The 17,948-nt window shown below is 42.9% G+C and overlaps 1 protein-coding gene across 3 annotated transcripts in view; it reads left to right on the top strand.

Moving 5' to 3' along the window:
• Nucleotides 1-17,948, top strand: part of SEMA5A (semaphorin 5A) — a 593,698-nt gene that overhangs the window by 230,172 nt on the left and 345,578 nt on the right. For all 3 annotated transcript variants that reach the window (XM_006015687.3, XM_025205600.1, XM_025205596.1), the window contains one exon: nt 1,780-1,825. In XM_006015687.3, the coding sequence (XP_006015749.1) occupies nt 1,780-1,825 (46 nt within the window). The remainder of the gene's footprint in view (nt 1-1,779; nt 1,826-17,948) is intronic.

The following is a 17,948-nucleotide window of genomic DNA, read 5'->3' on the forward strand; positions in this document are numbered from 1 at the left end:
TGCTGAAAGTATTAGGTAAATTTGACCCAAATCTGTGAGCATCTTAGAGATGCCCCCAAACCACCTTTTTGGTGAATGAGCCGTTCTTTTAGATGTACTGAGAAGGTAGGGAAAATGTAGAGCAAAACAGGATGCTGCCTTTTTGAATGAGTGCGCAAGAAAGCTGAAAAAGAGGGAGAGAAAGAAAGAGTGGAACAAGATCTGGAAAAGGGAGGTGGTGATGGGAGTAGCACTAAATAAAGTCCAGCACAGGGAAAAGGAATTGGAAGAAAATTAGATTATGAAAATGCATAAGCAGTAAACAAAAGGGAAGGACATGATGAGAGCCAGAGAGAAAACAGGGTCTGAAAAATGCATGAATGGAATATGGAAGAGCCCTGGAGCAGACCTGTCACAAATCTGGGAATCCACACCCTGCAGGTTTGGAGCCATCTCTCTATAGATGTAGAGACAGTGTGCAGTATTAATTTCTTTTTTTTTTCAGGGGTAGGGAAATACTAGTTTTTATAGAGCAGGGGCACTCAATCCCTGGCCCAGGGGCCATATCTGGCCCACAGAGCCATGGTACCTGGCCTGCAGGTCTCTCTATGGGTTGATAAATTTGATGGTGGGGGAGTAGTGACAATTAAAACTGTCACTCCTCCCCTGCCGTCAAAAACCCAAGGCCTTTGCAACTGAGCCACACACCACCCCGCTGTGCAGCTACAACCAGGTTGGGGCCAGGCCACATCTTTCCCCCATATAGCCAGGTTGGGGCCAGACCATACCCCCTTTTTCTGTGCCTCTGGATTGAAGCTGGACTGCCCCCATCTCCTCTCCTCATGGCCGGATTGGGCCCCACTCTGTGTGCTAAGATAGGGCAAAAAGACTGAGCACCAGTGCTATAAAGTGTGATTTGACATTGGTTGATGTATTTAGATACTGGGGATAAAACTGATTTAGCTGATGCAAAATACAGATATAAACTAAGCAGGTGCCACTTTGAGACGTTGTGGCAGGCCAGGGTAGTTTGTAGTATCACTCGTTAGCTTTATTCTTTTACAAGTATATACTGGAGAAAGGTTAAGGCATAAGTTCATCTGCCTAAGTGCTCTCCCTCCACCTTCCACAGATTTTAGAGTGATATGGTCATATGTTGTTCTTGATCCACTCTGAACTCCCATCAAGTTCAGTAAGAGCTTTAGGTGCTGATACTTGGCAGAAAACAGTCTTTAGATTTTTCTATGCAATTTATAAACACTCTAGCAACTCAACAAATAAAAAAGTTTCCCTGAGGCATGCATATTTGGCTTTGCATATTTACATAGGGAGCTGATGGAGTTGATGAAGTCCTACAGTGTACATTTTTGTAGATTGAAAGCATAATGGGAACATGTCTTTGCAGTGAGATTTTTCTAATTAAGTGGAGTTTTTTTGGCCTATACTTGGCACAAGGTGGTTGGGTGTAGCACCTCTGACATCAAAGAAGTTACACAAACTTATGATCAGGCTTAGGTTAAGTTGGAGTTGTGAATACTCAGCAGTTTTGGAAAACAGGCTGAAGTGCCTGCAATTTGGTACCCAAAATTAGAAGCACATTTGGAGTTATCCCCTTAGTAATTAGCCCAAGGATAGTCTGAGTCAGAGCCCGAACAGAATCCAGGAGTCTTGATTCTCAGTCACTTCTTCCAACCCATTCCTTTGTTCTTATTTCCATAAATGATTGTGTTTTACTACTTTATCAAAGCATTCATAGTAACTTTCTCTGTCTTTTTTTTCCTTTTTTTTTTCTCACCACAGAAACTACCTCTTCAGGTTGCAACTTGAGGATCTCTCTCTAATCCAGGTATGTGCAATATATTTATCCGTCTCTTTCAATTTGTTCCTGTATTTGATGTGGCGAGACCAGATGTTTTAAAGATGATCAAGGTATCCATTGGCTTCATAACTACAGCTGACTGTGCAGCTATTTTTATCCTTGTTGCTGCCCCTCATGTAAGTCTCATTGCTTATTTTAATTCCAGATTGGCCTTTGTTCCAGGCCATACAGACTTGCGTGTGGTCTTTTTCTACTTGGATTTAGTAAGAGTGAATATATCCAAAATGGAGGCTGAAGATAAAAAGTGCTGTATTTGAGAAATGGTCTGACTTGCTAGTGAGCATACAGTCACCTTGCGTGGGTCACCTGACTCTCAGTTGTCTTTCCTGCCTGGTGCAGGGGGCTGGACCCAATGATCCCTTGGGGTCCCTTCTAACCTCACAATTTATGAATCTATGAATCCTGCTATGGCTTTCTTGTATAACTCCCCTCAATATCTGCAATTCTCATGTGAAAAGGCTCTGCTCCTTCTCTGTACTGGCAAAGAAAGGAGAGTACCCATCTTTGCTAAGGAAACTGCAAACAGCAAAGAAAGAAAGCAAAGTTGTGTTAAACAGATGCAAACGTGAATATGATTCTGAGCTCTCCCTACCTTAAAGAATGCAGCTAATTACTGTTTAAAGTTATTAGAGCAGTGATTCTCAGCCAGGGTGCCATGGTAGCTCAGGCTGATGTGAGATCTTTTTAAGGGTGTCACAGGATGCCACGCATTATTAGCACCATTAGGTGTGCAAACATCTGGGTCATAGGACTGGAAGGGACCTCATGAGGACATCCAATTCAGTCCTCTGCTCAGGGCAGAATCACCCCTGACTAAATCATCCCAGTCAAGTGTATGTCTAAATTGCTCTTGAACATTTCCAAGGGTGGAGATTCTGCAGCTTGTTTATGGAGCCTGTTCCAATGCTTTACCACTCTCACAGTCAGAAAGTGTTTCTTAATTTGCAAACTAAATTTCCTCTGCCACAATATAATGCTGTTGCCTAGTCCTGTCCCCTACAGCTGCAGAAAAAAAGGCTATATCCCTATATCTTTACAATCACCCTTCAGGTACTTGAAAACTAATCAAATCTGTCTTAGTCTTTTCTTTTCCAAACTAAGTAACTCTAGCTCTTTCAGCCTTTCCTCATAAGTTATGCTTCCCAGGCCTCTAGTCATTTTTGTCATTCTCTACTGGACTCTTTCCAATCTGTCCACATTTTTCTAAAGTGTCAGTCCCAAAGCCAGACACAGTCCAGGTGAGGCCTCACCAGTGTTGAATCACTTCCCTTAATTTGCAGGTGACACTTCTGTTAATACAACCCAGTGCGCTATTGGCTTTTGTTTGCAGCAAGAGCACACTTTGGCTCATATTCAGCTTCTGGTTCACTGTAACACCCAAATCCTTGGTCCTTCTCTGCAGTACTGCATCCTAGCGAATCATTCCTCAGTCTCTGTTTGTGCATGTATTTTTTTTTCTTTCCCACGTGCAGGATTTTCCATTTGTCCTTTTTGAATTTCACCTGATTGTTTTCCTACTCTTTCTCCAGTCTATCCAGGTTGCTCTGGATCCTAGCTCTACCACCCAGAGCATCTGCAACTCTGTCCAATGTGGTGTCACCTTCAAATTTGCTATCTGTGCACTCAACCCCATTATCCAAATCATTAAAGAGATGCTAAATAATTCCATACCCAAGACAGGCTCCTGGGGAACTCCACTTGATACCTCCTTCCAACTAGACACTGAGCCATTGATGAATGGTTCACAAGACGAACCCAGAGAGTTCAAATAAAAATCCAGAGCATCAGAAACATTCTGACCTGTTGTTGTCTTTCTGAATTCTTTGTAACAAGAGAATTGTTCTATTATTATTTCTCTGTAGTCCAAAAAAAAAAATAGTGAAAGCTAAGAGCTGTCATTTTCCGAGGCATGCCTTGAGTTTAACGAGGGTGCCTTGAGTCTAAAAAAAGTCGAGAACCACTGTGTTAGAGCTTGACATTGGAATCTTTAGACTCTGAGGAAAGAGTAGAAAGAACCCCAAATCTGTTCATTTTCCCGCTGAACTTTTTAAATACTGGTGAGACTTCCATGTTAAGTATTTGTCAGATATCACAGTCTTATGTTCCCTTATCTCATTTTTTCTCATGTTCCCTCATGAATCTCATTTTTTGCTCAAGCTTCCTCCCCCCTCCCCCTCTTTTCTGTTATTCCTCCCATGCATACACTGCAGAAATGAATAATTTGTCATTTCTGTGTTCTTGGCTCTAATGCTTGTTTTACTGCATTTCATTTAAATTGGCTAGGCAGGTAAGGTATGCAAATATAAAATTGGAACAAAATGGAAACTTCTGGTTTGACACGCTCTTGTTTTTGCAGTTTAAAATCAACTTTGAATTGAATACTATGGCTTTCTTTTTTTTTTCCTACAGTGCTATTCTGCATACTTGAATGTTGAAAAAATAGTCAGTCAAATTAAAATGAGGCTAGCAGTGTGATGTGCAGAGCTCCAAGGGTTTTGTATGTATTGGGATTAAGCAAAAAAATCATCCCCTCCTTCTCTTCCTTGTCCCATATGACTATAGGAAAAAGGTAAAGCTGTCTCATGTATTGCAGAAATTATAGCACTTCAGTTAGTTCGCTGAAATATTTGAAATTAAGGCTAGACCTAGGCTGAGCTACGATAGTCTGTAAACTATGTACCCTGAATCTGGGTTGACTATACTTACCCAAGCAGTTTTGGTTTGTGTAAAGCTGTACACGTAAAAGTAGCAGATTATTTATGTTTAATGGCTGGAGATTCCCATTGATCTAAGGTGCTAAAGTGGATCAGAAGTGGCTATTATAGTCTGTGATTTTAGTTTGCAAATGAAGGTTCCCAACTAGTGACTGACAGGATAAATGACAACAAGTAATATAGTCTGTAATGCTTTAGATATCTGCTCCTTCTGCAGTCATCCTTGACTGCAAGGGATTGTCTTTTATGACTATCTTACTTGTTCGAAGATGGTTGATGAGGGCTATCCGGGATCAACAGACTTGTGTTTCCATGTGTGGTATAAAGAAATGTCACTAATTTCCACCCATTTTTTTAAACTACAGTCAGAAAGAGTGCAAAGTAAATTAGTAAACAATTGGTGTTAGCAGGAAGTTCCTGACTGACAGCATGATGCAGAATTCCTTCAGTTTCACAGTCCTTTCAAATTCAGTTTTGGTGTGGTCTTTTTCCCCCCAACTCCAAAATTTTACCCAGTGTTTGTAAGCCATAATCCCTGCAACCTTCACCAAAGCTTTCTCCAACCCTTCCCATGCCCTATCACTGAAAAATCGAACAGTGAAAGCACCTCCCTAGCTAGGAATGGAAAAAGAAAATCTTGTTTCCATATGAAATAAAACAACACACAGCTGTTTTTTTTCCCCTTCCAATGCCTCATTTACTACACAGACAGACAAGGTTCCTTGGGTGAATTTGATATCTTTTATTAGACCAACCCAAATAGTTGGAGAATAGTTATTAAGCAAGATTTCGAGTTCAAAAACCCTTCGTCAGGCTAAGGAAGTGTCAGCAGTTGGTGTGTGCTCTTCCTGGATGGAATGAAAAGTAAAGAAGCCAGGGGCTGGGCTGGGCTGGGGAGTCAGTTGCCAGGCAGATTGTAATGTATCAAAAATCCAATGTCTATGTTTAGTCCATGATCTCTAGTATCCAGGAGGTTGATGAAATGGAGCTCATAGGCTCGTCTCTGGGAAGTGTTGTGTAAGTTTCCCTTGAGGATCAGGACTGAGAGATTGGAGAGAGAGTGGCCCTCCTGTGAGAAATGTGCCCCCACCGGTAATTGGGTATTTCTGTCTTTGATAGATTTCCGGTGTGCGTTCATTCTGGTGCGCAGTTGTTGTTTGGTTTCTCCTACATATCTTCCATCAGGGCATTTGGTGCATTGGATGAGGTATATTACATTTCTGGAGGTGCAGCTGTAAGATCCAGGGATGCTGATGGCTCTGTTGTGGGGTGTAGTAATAGTGGGGGTGGTGGAGATGTGTTGGCAGGTTTTGCATTTCTTGTCACGGCACGGTCTGGATCCTTTTGTGTGTTCTGGGCTTGAGGAAGTTTGCTTCTGGTGATGAGGTTGGTGAGGTTCAGTGCTTGTTTGAAGGCTAGGATGGGTGGGCTCATTTACTACACGACACCCATCTCTCCCCTCTTCTAATACCTCTCCCATTTCCAGATTTTCTCTTATCCTTAGAATCCCTTGCAGTAGTTCAAATTTTTTCTATAATTCATTTCTTCCTCCCATCCTTCTCTAGTTCCCTTCCTCCTCCTCCCCTCTCCCTCTGTTACTGTCCCTTTCTGGCTCATTCCTGGCACAAAAATAAAAAAACGATTAGGACACCTTTTGGCCCAAAGATTTTCAGTCCTTAAAGGTCTGTAGGCATTTTAATTATGAAGCTCAAGATCAGGGGAGAAATAGCCAAAGCTTTGTTTCAGTATAACAAGCCAGAACAAAAGTGAAATTTCTTATGGCAATGGAAACCTCACACACGCAGGATATCAGATCACCTAAGTGTTTGTGTAGAAAAACACAAAGTTATCCCTGTATCTGAAATACATATTTTAAATTGCTCTTAAAGGTTTATCAGATGCCTTTAGTGACTGAAGACATGCAAACTGTTCTAATTGGTTTAAAATAAATCTGGAGGTTTTTTAAAAACTTGTTTTCTACCTTTTGAGCAAAGGATAAATATATTCAATCTTTGGACCATAATCATGAAGGTCAGAATTTTTTTTAATTGAAATGCGAGATTTTTATATCACCAAATGTATCCATTGGACCCCAGAGTGGAAAGGTTTCATAAGAAAAACAACAACCATCACAAGACTTGTGATTAAGTCCCAAGAGTTCGTAAAACTAAGATTCAAGTTCATACTTTAGGCTTAGAAATAGGCATTGCCTTTTTGCCCCAGTAACATTTTTTATGACAGCACAACAGCCAAGCAAGCAGACACCCATAACCATTGTTGCATCACAAGTGCCCAAAATTGTGGCCATGACATTAGGTGACATAAAGTGGTGCGGCTTTTTTGCTGGAGATGTTTCTTTGCTTTATGGTGGGAGCATGCAGGCAGCCCGGCTCTCCAGCCACCCTGGGCAGGTGCTCCTGTTTCAGGGGCCTGATCATGTGCACCCCAGGAATTCCTCCGCAGGGGGATTCATGGAGCAGGTAGGATCTGGCCTCTGAAGTCCTGGGTGTGCCTGCCTAGGTTAGCCTTCTTGCAGAGGTGCACCCCAGGAATCCCCCAGCAGGGGATTCTCTGGCTGTTTGCATGTATTACACTTTCTCACCTGACTTGGAGCAAGTATCTGCAAATGGAGGAACCCCATTGGCAGGCACTCCCAGGGTTTCAGGGGCCTGATCCTGTGTGCCCTGGAAACCCTATGAGAATTCCCCCTTCTGTTCATGCCAATGGGCACCCTGGGAATCTGCCCATAGGGGGATTCCCATAGCATGTGTTTTATGCTGCTGTGTCCCAGGGTTAGGTCACAGTCTGCAACTCTGGAGGGGGCCCCAGAAACCCTGGAAGTGGCAGGGGCTTCTCTGCAGGACACCAGCAATGTTTGCTCATTTTGCTGATCAATCTGATCAGCTGATGCTGCAACAAAAAGCCATCTGTTTTTAGCCTTAGTTCAGTGATGTGATGGTAAGCGGGAGGGCGCACACAAATCAAAAGGAAAGGAAAAAAATGTCTGAAATACCTGTAAAACAGTTATTGATTATCACAAGTAGAAACAGTAGAACATACCCTCATGTCCTATGTAGTGTCTGCTCAAGGAATGACTGGACATTCTGAAAGTTCATATGCTGACAGAAGAAATTTAATCTTAGCCCATCGATTTTGCATCTTGGCTTTCACGCAGTTGTTGTTATAATAACAACATAAAAGCTTCAGTCTAATTTTCCTTCTTGCTTTGATCACTTTGGTTACTTTATAAGAACCAGACTTTATAAAAAAAACCCCCATGCAGCTGGTGTACAGGCTAATAAACTGCATTTTCACATCTGGAAGAGGAGATATACTGTAAAATGCTAGCAGTAAGAATTTTGCAGTGAAGCATACTGAGAACACAAAGGGTCTGGAAACAATACATCTCAGAGACCTTTTGTTACATTATTTTGGAAAATTGCTCAAGACCTATCTTTTTCTATTTCTTTTCTGAGGCAAGAGGAAAATTGCTGATTCTTCCTCATTCACAGCAGATACTACAGGCACAAAAATAAGGAAGAATGTTCCAATTTGCCACCTGCTTCCCCACTGTTTCTAAATAGACTTCTATAACTGTTTAATTTTTGCGTGAATTAGCTCAATTTTTTTTCTTAGCTTAAACCTATTTGTCAATTTAATTTTACTTGCATGCAGAAGATTTTTATCTGGGAAATGGGGAGAACAGAAGTATGGGTTGTGCTCAACTTTGCACAACTTTGTTTGCATGAGTATTCCCAGGAAATACATTGATGCACAAGCTTTGGTCTTTGGAAGCTTGGATCCTTACATTGTTTTACATGTTGTTATGCTAAATATATACTTTTTCAATTGATGTTTAACAAAATCAACAGTAGCAATGCTCTAGTACAGGGGCAAGCAAAGTCTAGCCCATGGGTCACATTGGGCCCATGACAGACTCCATTTCCCAGCAGCCCCTGCCTGTATTGCTGTGGTCAGTCTCTGTGGAGACCCCAGCAGTGGTTGGGGCTATGACAGCACAGAGCCAGGGTTTCCATGGAGACCAGCCCCAGCAGCGCTGGCAGGGCGCGTGGCTGGTTGGGAAGCTGCTCTAGGGCTCAGATCTTTCGGTCATGATGGCGTGGTCTGGAGGCAGGGCCGGGGCATGCAGGCAACAGATTGTAGCTCTGCCCTGGCTCCAGACCATGTTGTCATCACCGCAAGATCCCAGGCCCAACCCCAGAGCAGCTGCCCAGGCTACTGGGACGTGGAGTCTGGCTGCCGGGCGCATCCACGATTTTGCCTTCCCCTGCTCTAGTAGCAGGTTGCAATTTGATTTTTTGGAATTAGACTGGTCTCTCCACATTTTTAAGTTACAAAATTTCCCTTTTATTTAAAAAAACCCAGTAACATACTCTGTAAGGTCATAATGTGATAAAGAAACTACAGTGATTCATTCACTTCTGTGATAACTTTCCAAAAGACACATTCATGATTGTGAGTGAGAAGAAAAGAAACTCTCCACTCATTTGAGTAACCCAGAACAATCTTTTCTATGGTTCACCTATTAATAATCAGTTTTTATATAAAGCTGTATTTTAAATGTAAATAACCAGAAAGGGAATCAACACCAGTTAATGTGTGTTAAAAGTAGCACTTCTACCAATCTAGAGAATAAAAGTGATAGTTAAAATATTAGTAGATTGAAGGAGACAGGGTGTGTATCTAATCAGGAGACGGCATTCTGTCTAGTAAGCCATCGCCACTCATTGCTGGCACATCAAAACTACCATCCTGAACATCATGGTTCTGTGCTCTGTCATTTGGAATAAAATACTATTGTTTGAGTAAGCAACTTTTAATGTGATAGTATCTGTAGTGAACCGGTATTTCATGCGTCTCAACAGTTCTCTTTGTGGAGGCGAATAAAGGAGAGTAAAAAGGTTGAAAGCCCTTTAATGTCCAGCCATAGAAGCATGTGGGTTTAAAATGTTTAAGGTTGGTATTGGGATATTAGTATATGGTGATTATGGATTGGGGGGGCAGGGGTAGGAAGGCTTACAAGGCTGTAGTTGCAGAAGGACAAATATTTCATTCCTTGGAACAGCACATGAAATGTATAGGTTCCCTTGTTAATATAAAAGGTACTACTGTATATGCTTTTAAGGATTTTTTGAAATCCTTTTACCTTGCGTAGAATATCTTTCTCAAAGAGAAGAACTTTCATAAAGAGCCACTATGTCTATAAAGAAAGTATAACCAGAACTCCTTAAGTGGACCTCCTGGGTATATTTCATGTATTTCTGAGACATTTTAAATCCACATTAACATGGGAGAAATTATGGCATTAGAAATATTGAAAGGATGTCAGTAACAAGCATCTTGACTCTACATTTCTTCAAGAGATTTCATTTTAAAACTAAATCCTTTGGAAATGGGTGCCTCTGAATCCACAGACCCATTTGTTTTCACTTACTAATGTGCGCACAGCAGTTTTCCTATGAGTACTTATCCACATTCGTTCGTACACACACTGCCAGGACTCAGGCCCCTTAGCAAAGTGTCCTTGGAGTGTCTAGCTCTCCACCTCATGCCTACCCTGTGATAAGGATAAAAAGGTTGGTGCACAGACCCTGCTCCTCAGATCTTCTCAACCACCTGGCTTTGTCAGGATTGTGTTCTTGGTAGCCTGTTGTGGCCTGTTTTTGTGGCTGGAAAGTCTTTTCTGACCAAGTGATTTGGCAGGATCCAGAAAAGGATTGATTCCACTGGATACATGGAAATTACCCAGCTCTCCATTTAGTTTGGCAAACAAATTTTAATAAGGCTTCCCAAGAACTCCCCCTGGAACATAACCATGAGGAAGGAATATTGGGGAAGCTCTCTAGAAATTTCCTCTCCATGAGTCTTCTATCCACATATTTGCTCTTGGAAAAGATTGATCTGCTCCTACAGCCTCAACAGATACTCTGCTGTTCTGCTCTGCTTTGAACCCTCAATTAGGCTCTTCTCTGTCATGTTTTTCCTGCTGCCTCAACAATGTATACACACTTGGTAATACAATCCTGGAGCAATTACCCAGTTCTGAGATTTTAATATTGGCATTACTCTAGTCCTGGTGATCCCATCATCTCTAAATTCTGCCAAAGTTACTAAGATTTACATAGAATCATTTGACATTTTTAGTTATAGTGCATATTGAGTTATGTTTCAATGGGAATTCAAAGAAAAATTTAGGGAAATTGGGCTATGATAATTTAATCTCTCTTTTTTGCCAAATGTAATCTAATTTAATCCCTTGTTTGCCAAGTTGTCAACTGGATAGAACACCTGGAAAGATGGTATATTGTTGATTCTTTAACTGCCACTCATTTCTGTTTACTTTTTACTGTTTGGATTCATTGTGTTCAGAGACTCCTGCTGATTTCAAAATACATGAAAGAAATCTGATCAGTTGTCATTTGACTTCGAGAAGATGGTTCCACTGGCACATATCCCAGGGGCTAGCTGGGGTGAGGGAACAGACCAAAGAAGTGTTTTAGTCAAAACAGTTAAGGGTGCCTGTGGATGAGCAGGGAGGTGGCTCCAATGCACTGTAATTACTGTGTGTCAGAACACGACTCAATTAATCGAATCTGCTGAAGCGTGCTTGTTAGCGCACTTCCATCAGCCTCTGCATCTCATGTAATAATGTCCTCATGCTTCAAAATGGTGGCAGGGGTGCTTTAACTAAAGCTCATTCAATAAGCTTTAGTTAAAGTGCCCCCACCACCATTTTGAAGCATGGAGATGCTTGTGCATAAAAAGCTGCAGGTGCTTTAATTAGAGTGGCTCTCAGAACTGCTCTAATTAAAGTGTCCTTCACCCCCTGCCTCCCCCGAGCATGTGTAAAAATGTCCTAGGTGTTTAAGCTACTCACCTGGGATTCAGGAGACTCTGATTCTAGGCTGTCTTCAGCCAAAGGGACTTGAATCTCTCTGAGTTGCCAGCCCAGTGCTCTAATCACCAGGGGCAACACGTAAGGGGTGCATGTGCACTCCCTGAGCATGGCGGTGCACCCCCTGCAAAAAGGTGCCACCGACACTGCTGGCGGTATCTGTGGGCACTCTGCAGTTCCCACGGGCCAGCGCCAATGCTGCTGGCAGTGACTGCGGGTGGTCACTGACCCTTGGTTGGTGCTCACCACCCTTCCTTGCCACTGACAGTGCCAGTGGTAGATGCTCCCCTGCTTACCACTGCCATGCTCCTGCCATTCCCGCTGCCGCTGCCGCATTCCTGTCGCCACCGTGCCACCTCCCAGCCACCGGGGGCACACACTGTTCATGCCAATCACTGTTCTAAAGGTTAAGCATTATCCCTTCCCCTCTTCAGCATTTCTTTTGAACTTGAGCCATGGCATCTTGCACATGATAGGCATTGGATAAGATGGACAGAGTGTAGGGCGAGCATCTTTTCTTTTGGAACAGGAGTCCAGACTGGAACCTGGTGCCCCCTTGCTTTCAGAGCAGGGTCCTTCTTACTGAGCCACACTCTCTCCAACTTGTCTCTCTTTCCTGACCATATGTATCTCTCTCTTCTGTGCATAAGTGTTAGAAAATCTACTTATGAGCTAAAGACCTGCCATGTAGGCACACAAAGGGTATTCTTTTAAGGGTTTACCGTTCTGCTTTTTCCATAGGATGGTCTGAAAAAGATGTTTGTTAACAACCCTCTCTACACCTGTAAATCACACTGTTGGGACGGTTCTGTAGTCCTTTTTCTAATGCTGGTGATTTTTATTTTATGTTGCTCACATAGATGGTTACAGAATAGAAAGTGCAAAAATATAGTATAGAAGGAGGGAACTGGAAATTTAAATATTAATTCCAAAGGGTTTTCCTAAAGCAAAAGTTTATAACATTTTTACACTGGTGGCCTTGGAAAAGCAAGTCCCAGCATTTAATGCTCAGTTGTTGTAGAAAATGAGGTCTTGTGTGATGGGACCAGTAGTTTCCATAAACACCAGTATGTTATCATATTTTATCACATACCATATGCCCCCAAATAAGATATCTGTTTTGTTTTGGGAAGGCTGAATGGAGGGTGGAAATTTTTCCTTTTTCCCTTCAGAGTCATGACCAGAGCTGACTGCATGCAGCAGCTCACTTGCCCTCAGCTAGCTCACTCGCTCCTTCAGGCAAAAACTTGTTTCAAGTCTTCCACAGCCACTTGTGGTTTGCGGTGGTACAGCCAACAGCTTTGCCAATTAGGGAGAAGCTCTGAAAGGGTTAAAAGTAACTGTGATGCTGTAGAGTGAACTCTGCCCTTCCCTCTCTGAGGCCAGAGAGAGGAGCAGAACCCCAGCCACCATTATAGCTCCATATTAAGGGTGTGCAAAACGGGCCATATTCGATTTGCCTTTGACCCAAATTGGGGACAGTGATTCAATTTGTTGATTTGGATCACTGTCCCAACTCAATTCGTCCTAATCCAATTCTGAAGATTTGATGCTTATTCAGAGAATCAGCAATTCGGCCACAGACACAGCTTGAAATGTTTTTTCTACAAGGTACCAGGAGCAGCTTGTGAACACTGTGTGATGGTGGGGCAGATGGAGCATCCCACAGGAGTGTGAGGGGCCCCCTGTCTGCTTGGCAGCAGACCCAGAAGTAGACCAGAAGTACTTTCAGTCCACTTCTGGGTCTGCTGTCAAGTATGTGGGAGAACCCCCACCCCCGTGTGTGCCTCCCCGGCTTGGCAATTGGCTGCGGGGAGACCTCGGGCACCCCCCAGACCCAGGAGGCACCAGTTGCCAAGCTGGGGGGGGCGGGGCGCAATCCCCGGCAGATGCAGGAGTGAACTGGAAGTACTTCTGGTCCACTTCTGGGTCTGCTGCCAAGTGCGCTGGAGACCCCCCCATGTTCCTGTGGGACCCTCCATCTGCCCCACCATGTCAGCATTCACGAGCTGCCTGGTACCTTGAGGTATGTAGAAAAAACATTTAAAGCTGTGTCGAATCATCGAATCTCTCTGAATTGATTCCGAGGGTTCTGATTTGATTCAGAGAAATTAAAGGGTCTTCAGATTCGGAGATTCGGCCACCGAATTGGACTGAATCTCCACTGCATCGAATCAATGACCAAAGCTTCACACAGCCCTACTCCATATGTATAGGGTGACCATATGGGACAGTGTGAAATTTGGGACACTGTCTCCCCCACCCCCCAACACAAACGCTCTCAAGTCTGTGGTGCTGCACCAGGGAGAATTGGGGGTGGGGTACTATAGTGCAGCTCTGGTATTACTTTTCAGGAAGCTAAGGGAGTTAATGGCCCGTTAATGGCTCATTGTTCTTTACTTCATGGGTGTTAACAATCATCTCCCTTTTTTAATGGTCATTCCACTAATGCAGATAACTTGTTTTAGGGCAATTTTGTTATCTGATAGAGCTTCCTATTTCACAGCTTGTGCTGCTCCATTTCCCTGCCCCAATTCACTGGCCAGCTAGGACCAGCCTCTGAAAACCAGGACTGTCCCACCAGACTGGGACATATGGTCACCCTACTTATGTAGTCATTATGTTAGGGATCAGGACATGGGTGGTTATGCCTGATTCACTAGTAAAGTCCAGGCTGAATTCCCAAGGAACTGGAGATCTGACATCAGAACTGGAATCAGGAGTGTTAGCTGGAGTCAGGATACACCAGGAGTTAGGGCTGGAATGGGGAGCCAATAGTCAAAGCCAGAGATCTGATAAGAGAAAGCCTGCTTAACTCTTAGCATATCCTGACTACGGCTAACACTACTGATTCCAGTTCTGGTGTCGATCCCCACCCCTCCCCACCCCAATCTTTAGAAGCTGAGCCTGGATTTCACCAGTGTTTCAGGTGATTGACCACTAGGCCAGATAATCCACGCTCCAGTCCCTAACATAATGGCTATGTAGGTAAGGTGACCATATGTCTCAGTTTGGCCAGGACAGTTCCATATTTCAGAGGCTGGTGCTGACTTGGCTTTTAAGGGATAGAGTATGTGGGGCCTGTTGTCTATGGCCTTAGGGGATTGCCAGCCCCCTGCTAGCACTCTGAGGGAAGGAGGGGTGTGCAGTGCATGCATTGTTGATGATATGGGGCTTTTCAATCTCCTTCCCTGCTTCTTTATACTGTCTGCAGCAAACTGATGGGCAAGCAAGCCAGCAGGGAGTTGATAACAGTGTTTATCACCCCATCAGCAAAACTGTTCTGTCTGCCTGTCCCAGTGAAGTTGGAGTCACACACATGCACAGACACCTTTCAGCATTAGCTAGCATACCATGTGTCTAGGTTCCATGGGGCTGGGGTCCATGCTGTGGGAGATGAGAGGGAGGGAGTGGGGGATTCCTGCTTGAGCAATGAGCAGTGTGGGGAGGAGGCAGGGGATAAGGCAGGGGGAAGCTAGGCAGACCCTGCTGTACCTGCAGTCTCTGCTGGAGCTCCAGCCAGGGAGCAGAGGCGAGGGGCCAGCTCTGCTTTGGAGCAAAGCCCTGCCCAGCCCAGAGAGCATGCCGGGATGCTGGGGGAGTCTGGTTTAACTTAAACTAGCAAGGGGTCTGGGACAAAGATTGCATTAACAGGTTTGAGCCAAATCAGTTAAGTCTCGTACTACATCAACCAGGTTTCTCTCAAACTGATTTTAGCCATTTTCAAACTGGTTTGTGCACACTCAACCTCTGTTCTGGTACAGGTTTAAACCAGTTTCTGATCACTTAAACTGGTTTATGTGTAATGTCTGTCCCTAGCCCATGACTACAGAATATTTCCCCTTTTGAAAGTCAGGATTGATGTACAGGCCCCCATTATGATATTGTACTCCATAAAGTATACACACCAAGAAGACAATTTTATATATGTGTTTCCCCCACTTGTTATTCATTTGCACTTGGCCTCCAGGTAATTGGGAGACTTCAGCTTCCAGAATTCATAATCCTTTACCCTTCAGCAGAGCTGAAATTCATCACTTAAATTTGAAAAGAGAGTAACTGTGAAACCAAAGAATGTTGATAAACTGGCAAAGCTCTGCTGCTACTTTGGCTTATCTGTTTGTGTCAGCATTTTGTGAGAGGGGTAGGAAGAAAAAGAAAGCAGGCCAAAGCCTTCTTCATTTGTCATTTATTCACTCTATCTGTCATAGATTTGTGCCAGCACTGAAATATAAGCACAAGTACATTTCTAAACAAATGAGTCTGAACACATCCATTTGTCTAGAGAAGTTTAGCTCTTTTTTTCACCTGTCTCTGATTGTCAGGCTGTATTTGTTGTTGGTTTATAGAAATCTTCTATCCTTGTTTTGGCAATAGAAAAGAATAATAGGTGCTGAGATTTTTCACTCTATCTAAAGTAAAGCTTATCTTTTCTTCTTTTAAAATTCAAGTGCTTGTACTTAAGTAAAAAATAAAGCGGAAGCCAGGATCAGCCAAATATACAACAGGAACATGTTTATTTTTATGACGGACTTAGAAGAAAGCAAAATCTACATATGCACACATTTTGCAGAATATACACAGAAAGGGTCTGATACTAATTTTACATTAGTGGAACTCAGTTGACTTAATTTGCTTTGCTCTCAATTTTCCACTGGTGTAAATGAAGGTCAGTCAGGTGCATGCCTTCTTCATCAAGTTATGTGATACTGATGTGGCTGTATCATATAGCAGCAATGATAAGTAGGCAGTTGCTTTGAAAATACAAGTTTTTGCAGCAGTGCTGCATTCTTCTTAATACCTAAAAGTCTTATTTTACGAAAGGTAACAAGTAGTTTATTTCCCTTGCTTCTGCATCAGAGCCACATTGTTTAGTAAAGCAGCAGTAAAGTGGGGATACTTAATCCCACTTTTGATAACTAGGTTCCACACTTACAAAGTGTAAAAGTGGTAGAAGATTGCAGGAAAGAGTAGTGAGTAAACACTAATGTGTAGGCTGAATGGAGATTCCTTGATTACATAACACAATTTACCTTTGTGAAGGGGCTGCCAAAACAGCCATTTTTGCACTGTGCTGTTTAGCATTTAGACATGATAAACCCTCGTGAAAAAAAATGGGCTCAGAAGTCTTCCAGGATGATTAAGACTCTGGCCCTGAAGATGTCTGATTTGTATCTGTAATAATATGCCCCAGTATGAGCACTATTGAACTTTTTACAGAGACTAACCTGGGACTATACTGTGCATGTTTGCCTGTGATTACTGGTAGGGTATTGATCCTTGTCTATATAGGCAGCCAGTTGTTCACAATGTACATTTAAGGAGAGGTCTTCACAGGTAGGACAAAGGTCCGTATTTTCCAATTGTGTACAGGTCCATTCAGTTACTGTGGAAGGTTTTATTTACACATTCAAATGTTTTCAAGCGCTGGGGACACTTGTAACAGAAGTTTCTGCAACCTTGGACAGGCCCTTTTCAAAACTAGTTTTGACCAAAAGCAGGTGAATCAAAGTTATTCCGAGTTTAGTTTGGGTATGCTAATTCAGGCCTTTTGAGGACACTTTCCCCATGCAATCCCTGCAATCTCATTTTGGTCTGATGAAGCTTCCTTTTGTCCTCTGGTGATGGGCATGGCCTTTGGAGTGAATTGCCTCCTCTGTCCCTGATGCTAATACACTATAATGCTTCTGCTGCTGTCAGTTCCAGGAGTTATAAATCACATCAATATATGAAAATTACTTTGTTTCTTAAAATTGAATACTAGATGTGATTTGAAATGCTGTGTTAGATGTATGAGTGAGATTCCTGTAATAAATCATTCACAGTATCAACTATTATTTAGGGATTGTTTGAAGAGAGAGGAGCTGAAAGAATCTTTTATTTAAATAAAACCCAGTATATATCATAAACAACGAAATTATTTCTTTTAATTGTAAGTTTAATTTTACTCTATATTCAGAGTTATTTGCATTACAAAGCTATTCAATATAGTGAGTACACAAGGGTAGATCCACAAAAGGGCCTTTAGGGTCAGTGTGGTAGCATCTAATTCTTTGGTCCCCTGTGGCCCAGTGGACTCCACAACATTGAGTTAGATGCCTTGGCTCCTTCGGCAGTGTCCGCAGAGGGGAAAGCTGGAAACATAGTCACCGTTGTGCTTCTATAATAATTTTTATGCAGGCAAAGGGCAACAGCAAATAGATGCCCATGCCCTCTGTTGTGCCACAAATGCCTGAATTTGTGGCTGCAACAAAAGATAGTAATAATTTTTTCTACTTTTTTGTGGTGGACCTCTATTTACTTTATGACAGAAGAATATGGGGAGCCTGGAGCTGCCCATACTCTCCAGGCCACCCTGGGCAGGTACTTGCATGTGCTCTTGCATACGCACTCTCTGTCTCTGTCTCTGTCCCCCTCCTGGGCCCAATGGGTGTTTTATGCCAAATAGAAAAGCTTCAGC

This window comes from Alligator sinensis, unplaced genomic scaffold, assembly GCF_000455745.1.
Source record: "Alligator sinensis unplaced genomic scaffold, ASM45574v1 scaffold126_1, whole genome shotgun sequence".
In the NCBI taxonomy this organism is placed as follows: Eukaryota; Metazoa; Chordata; order Crocodylia; family Alligatoridae; genus Alligator; species Alligator sinensis.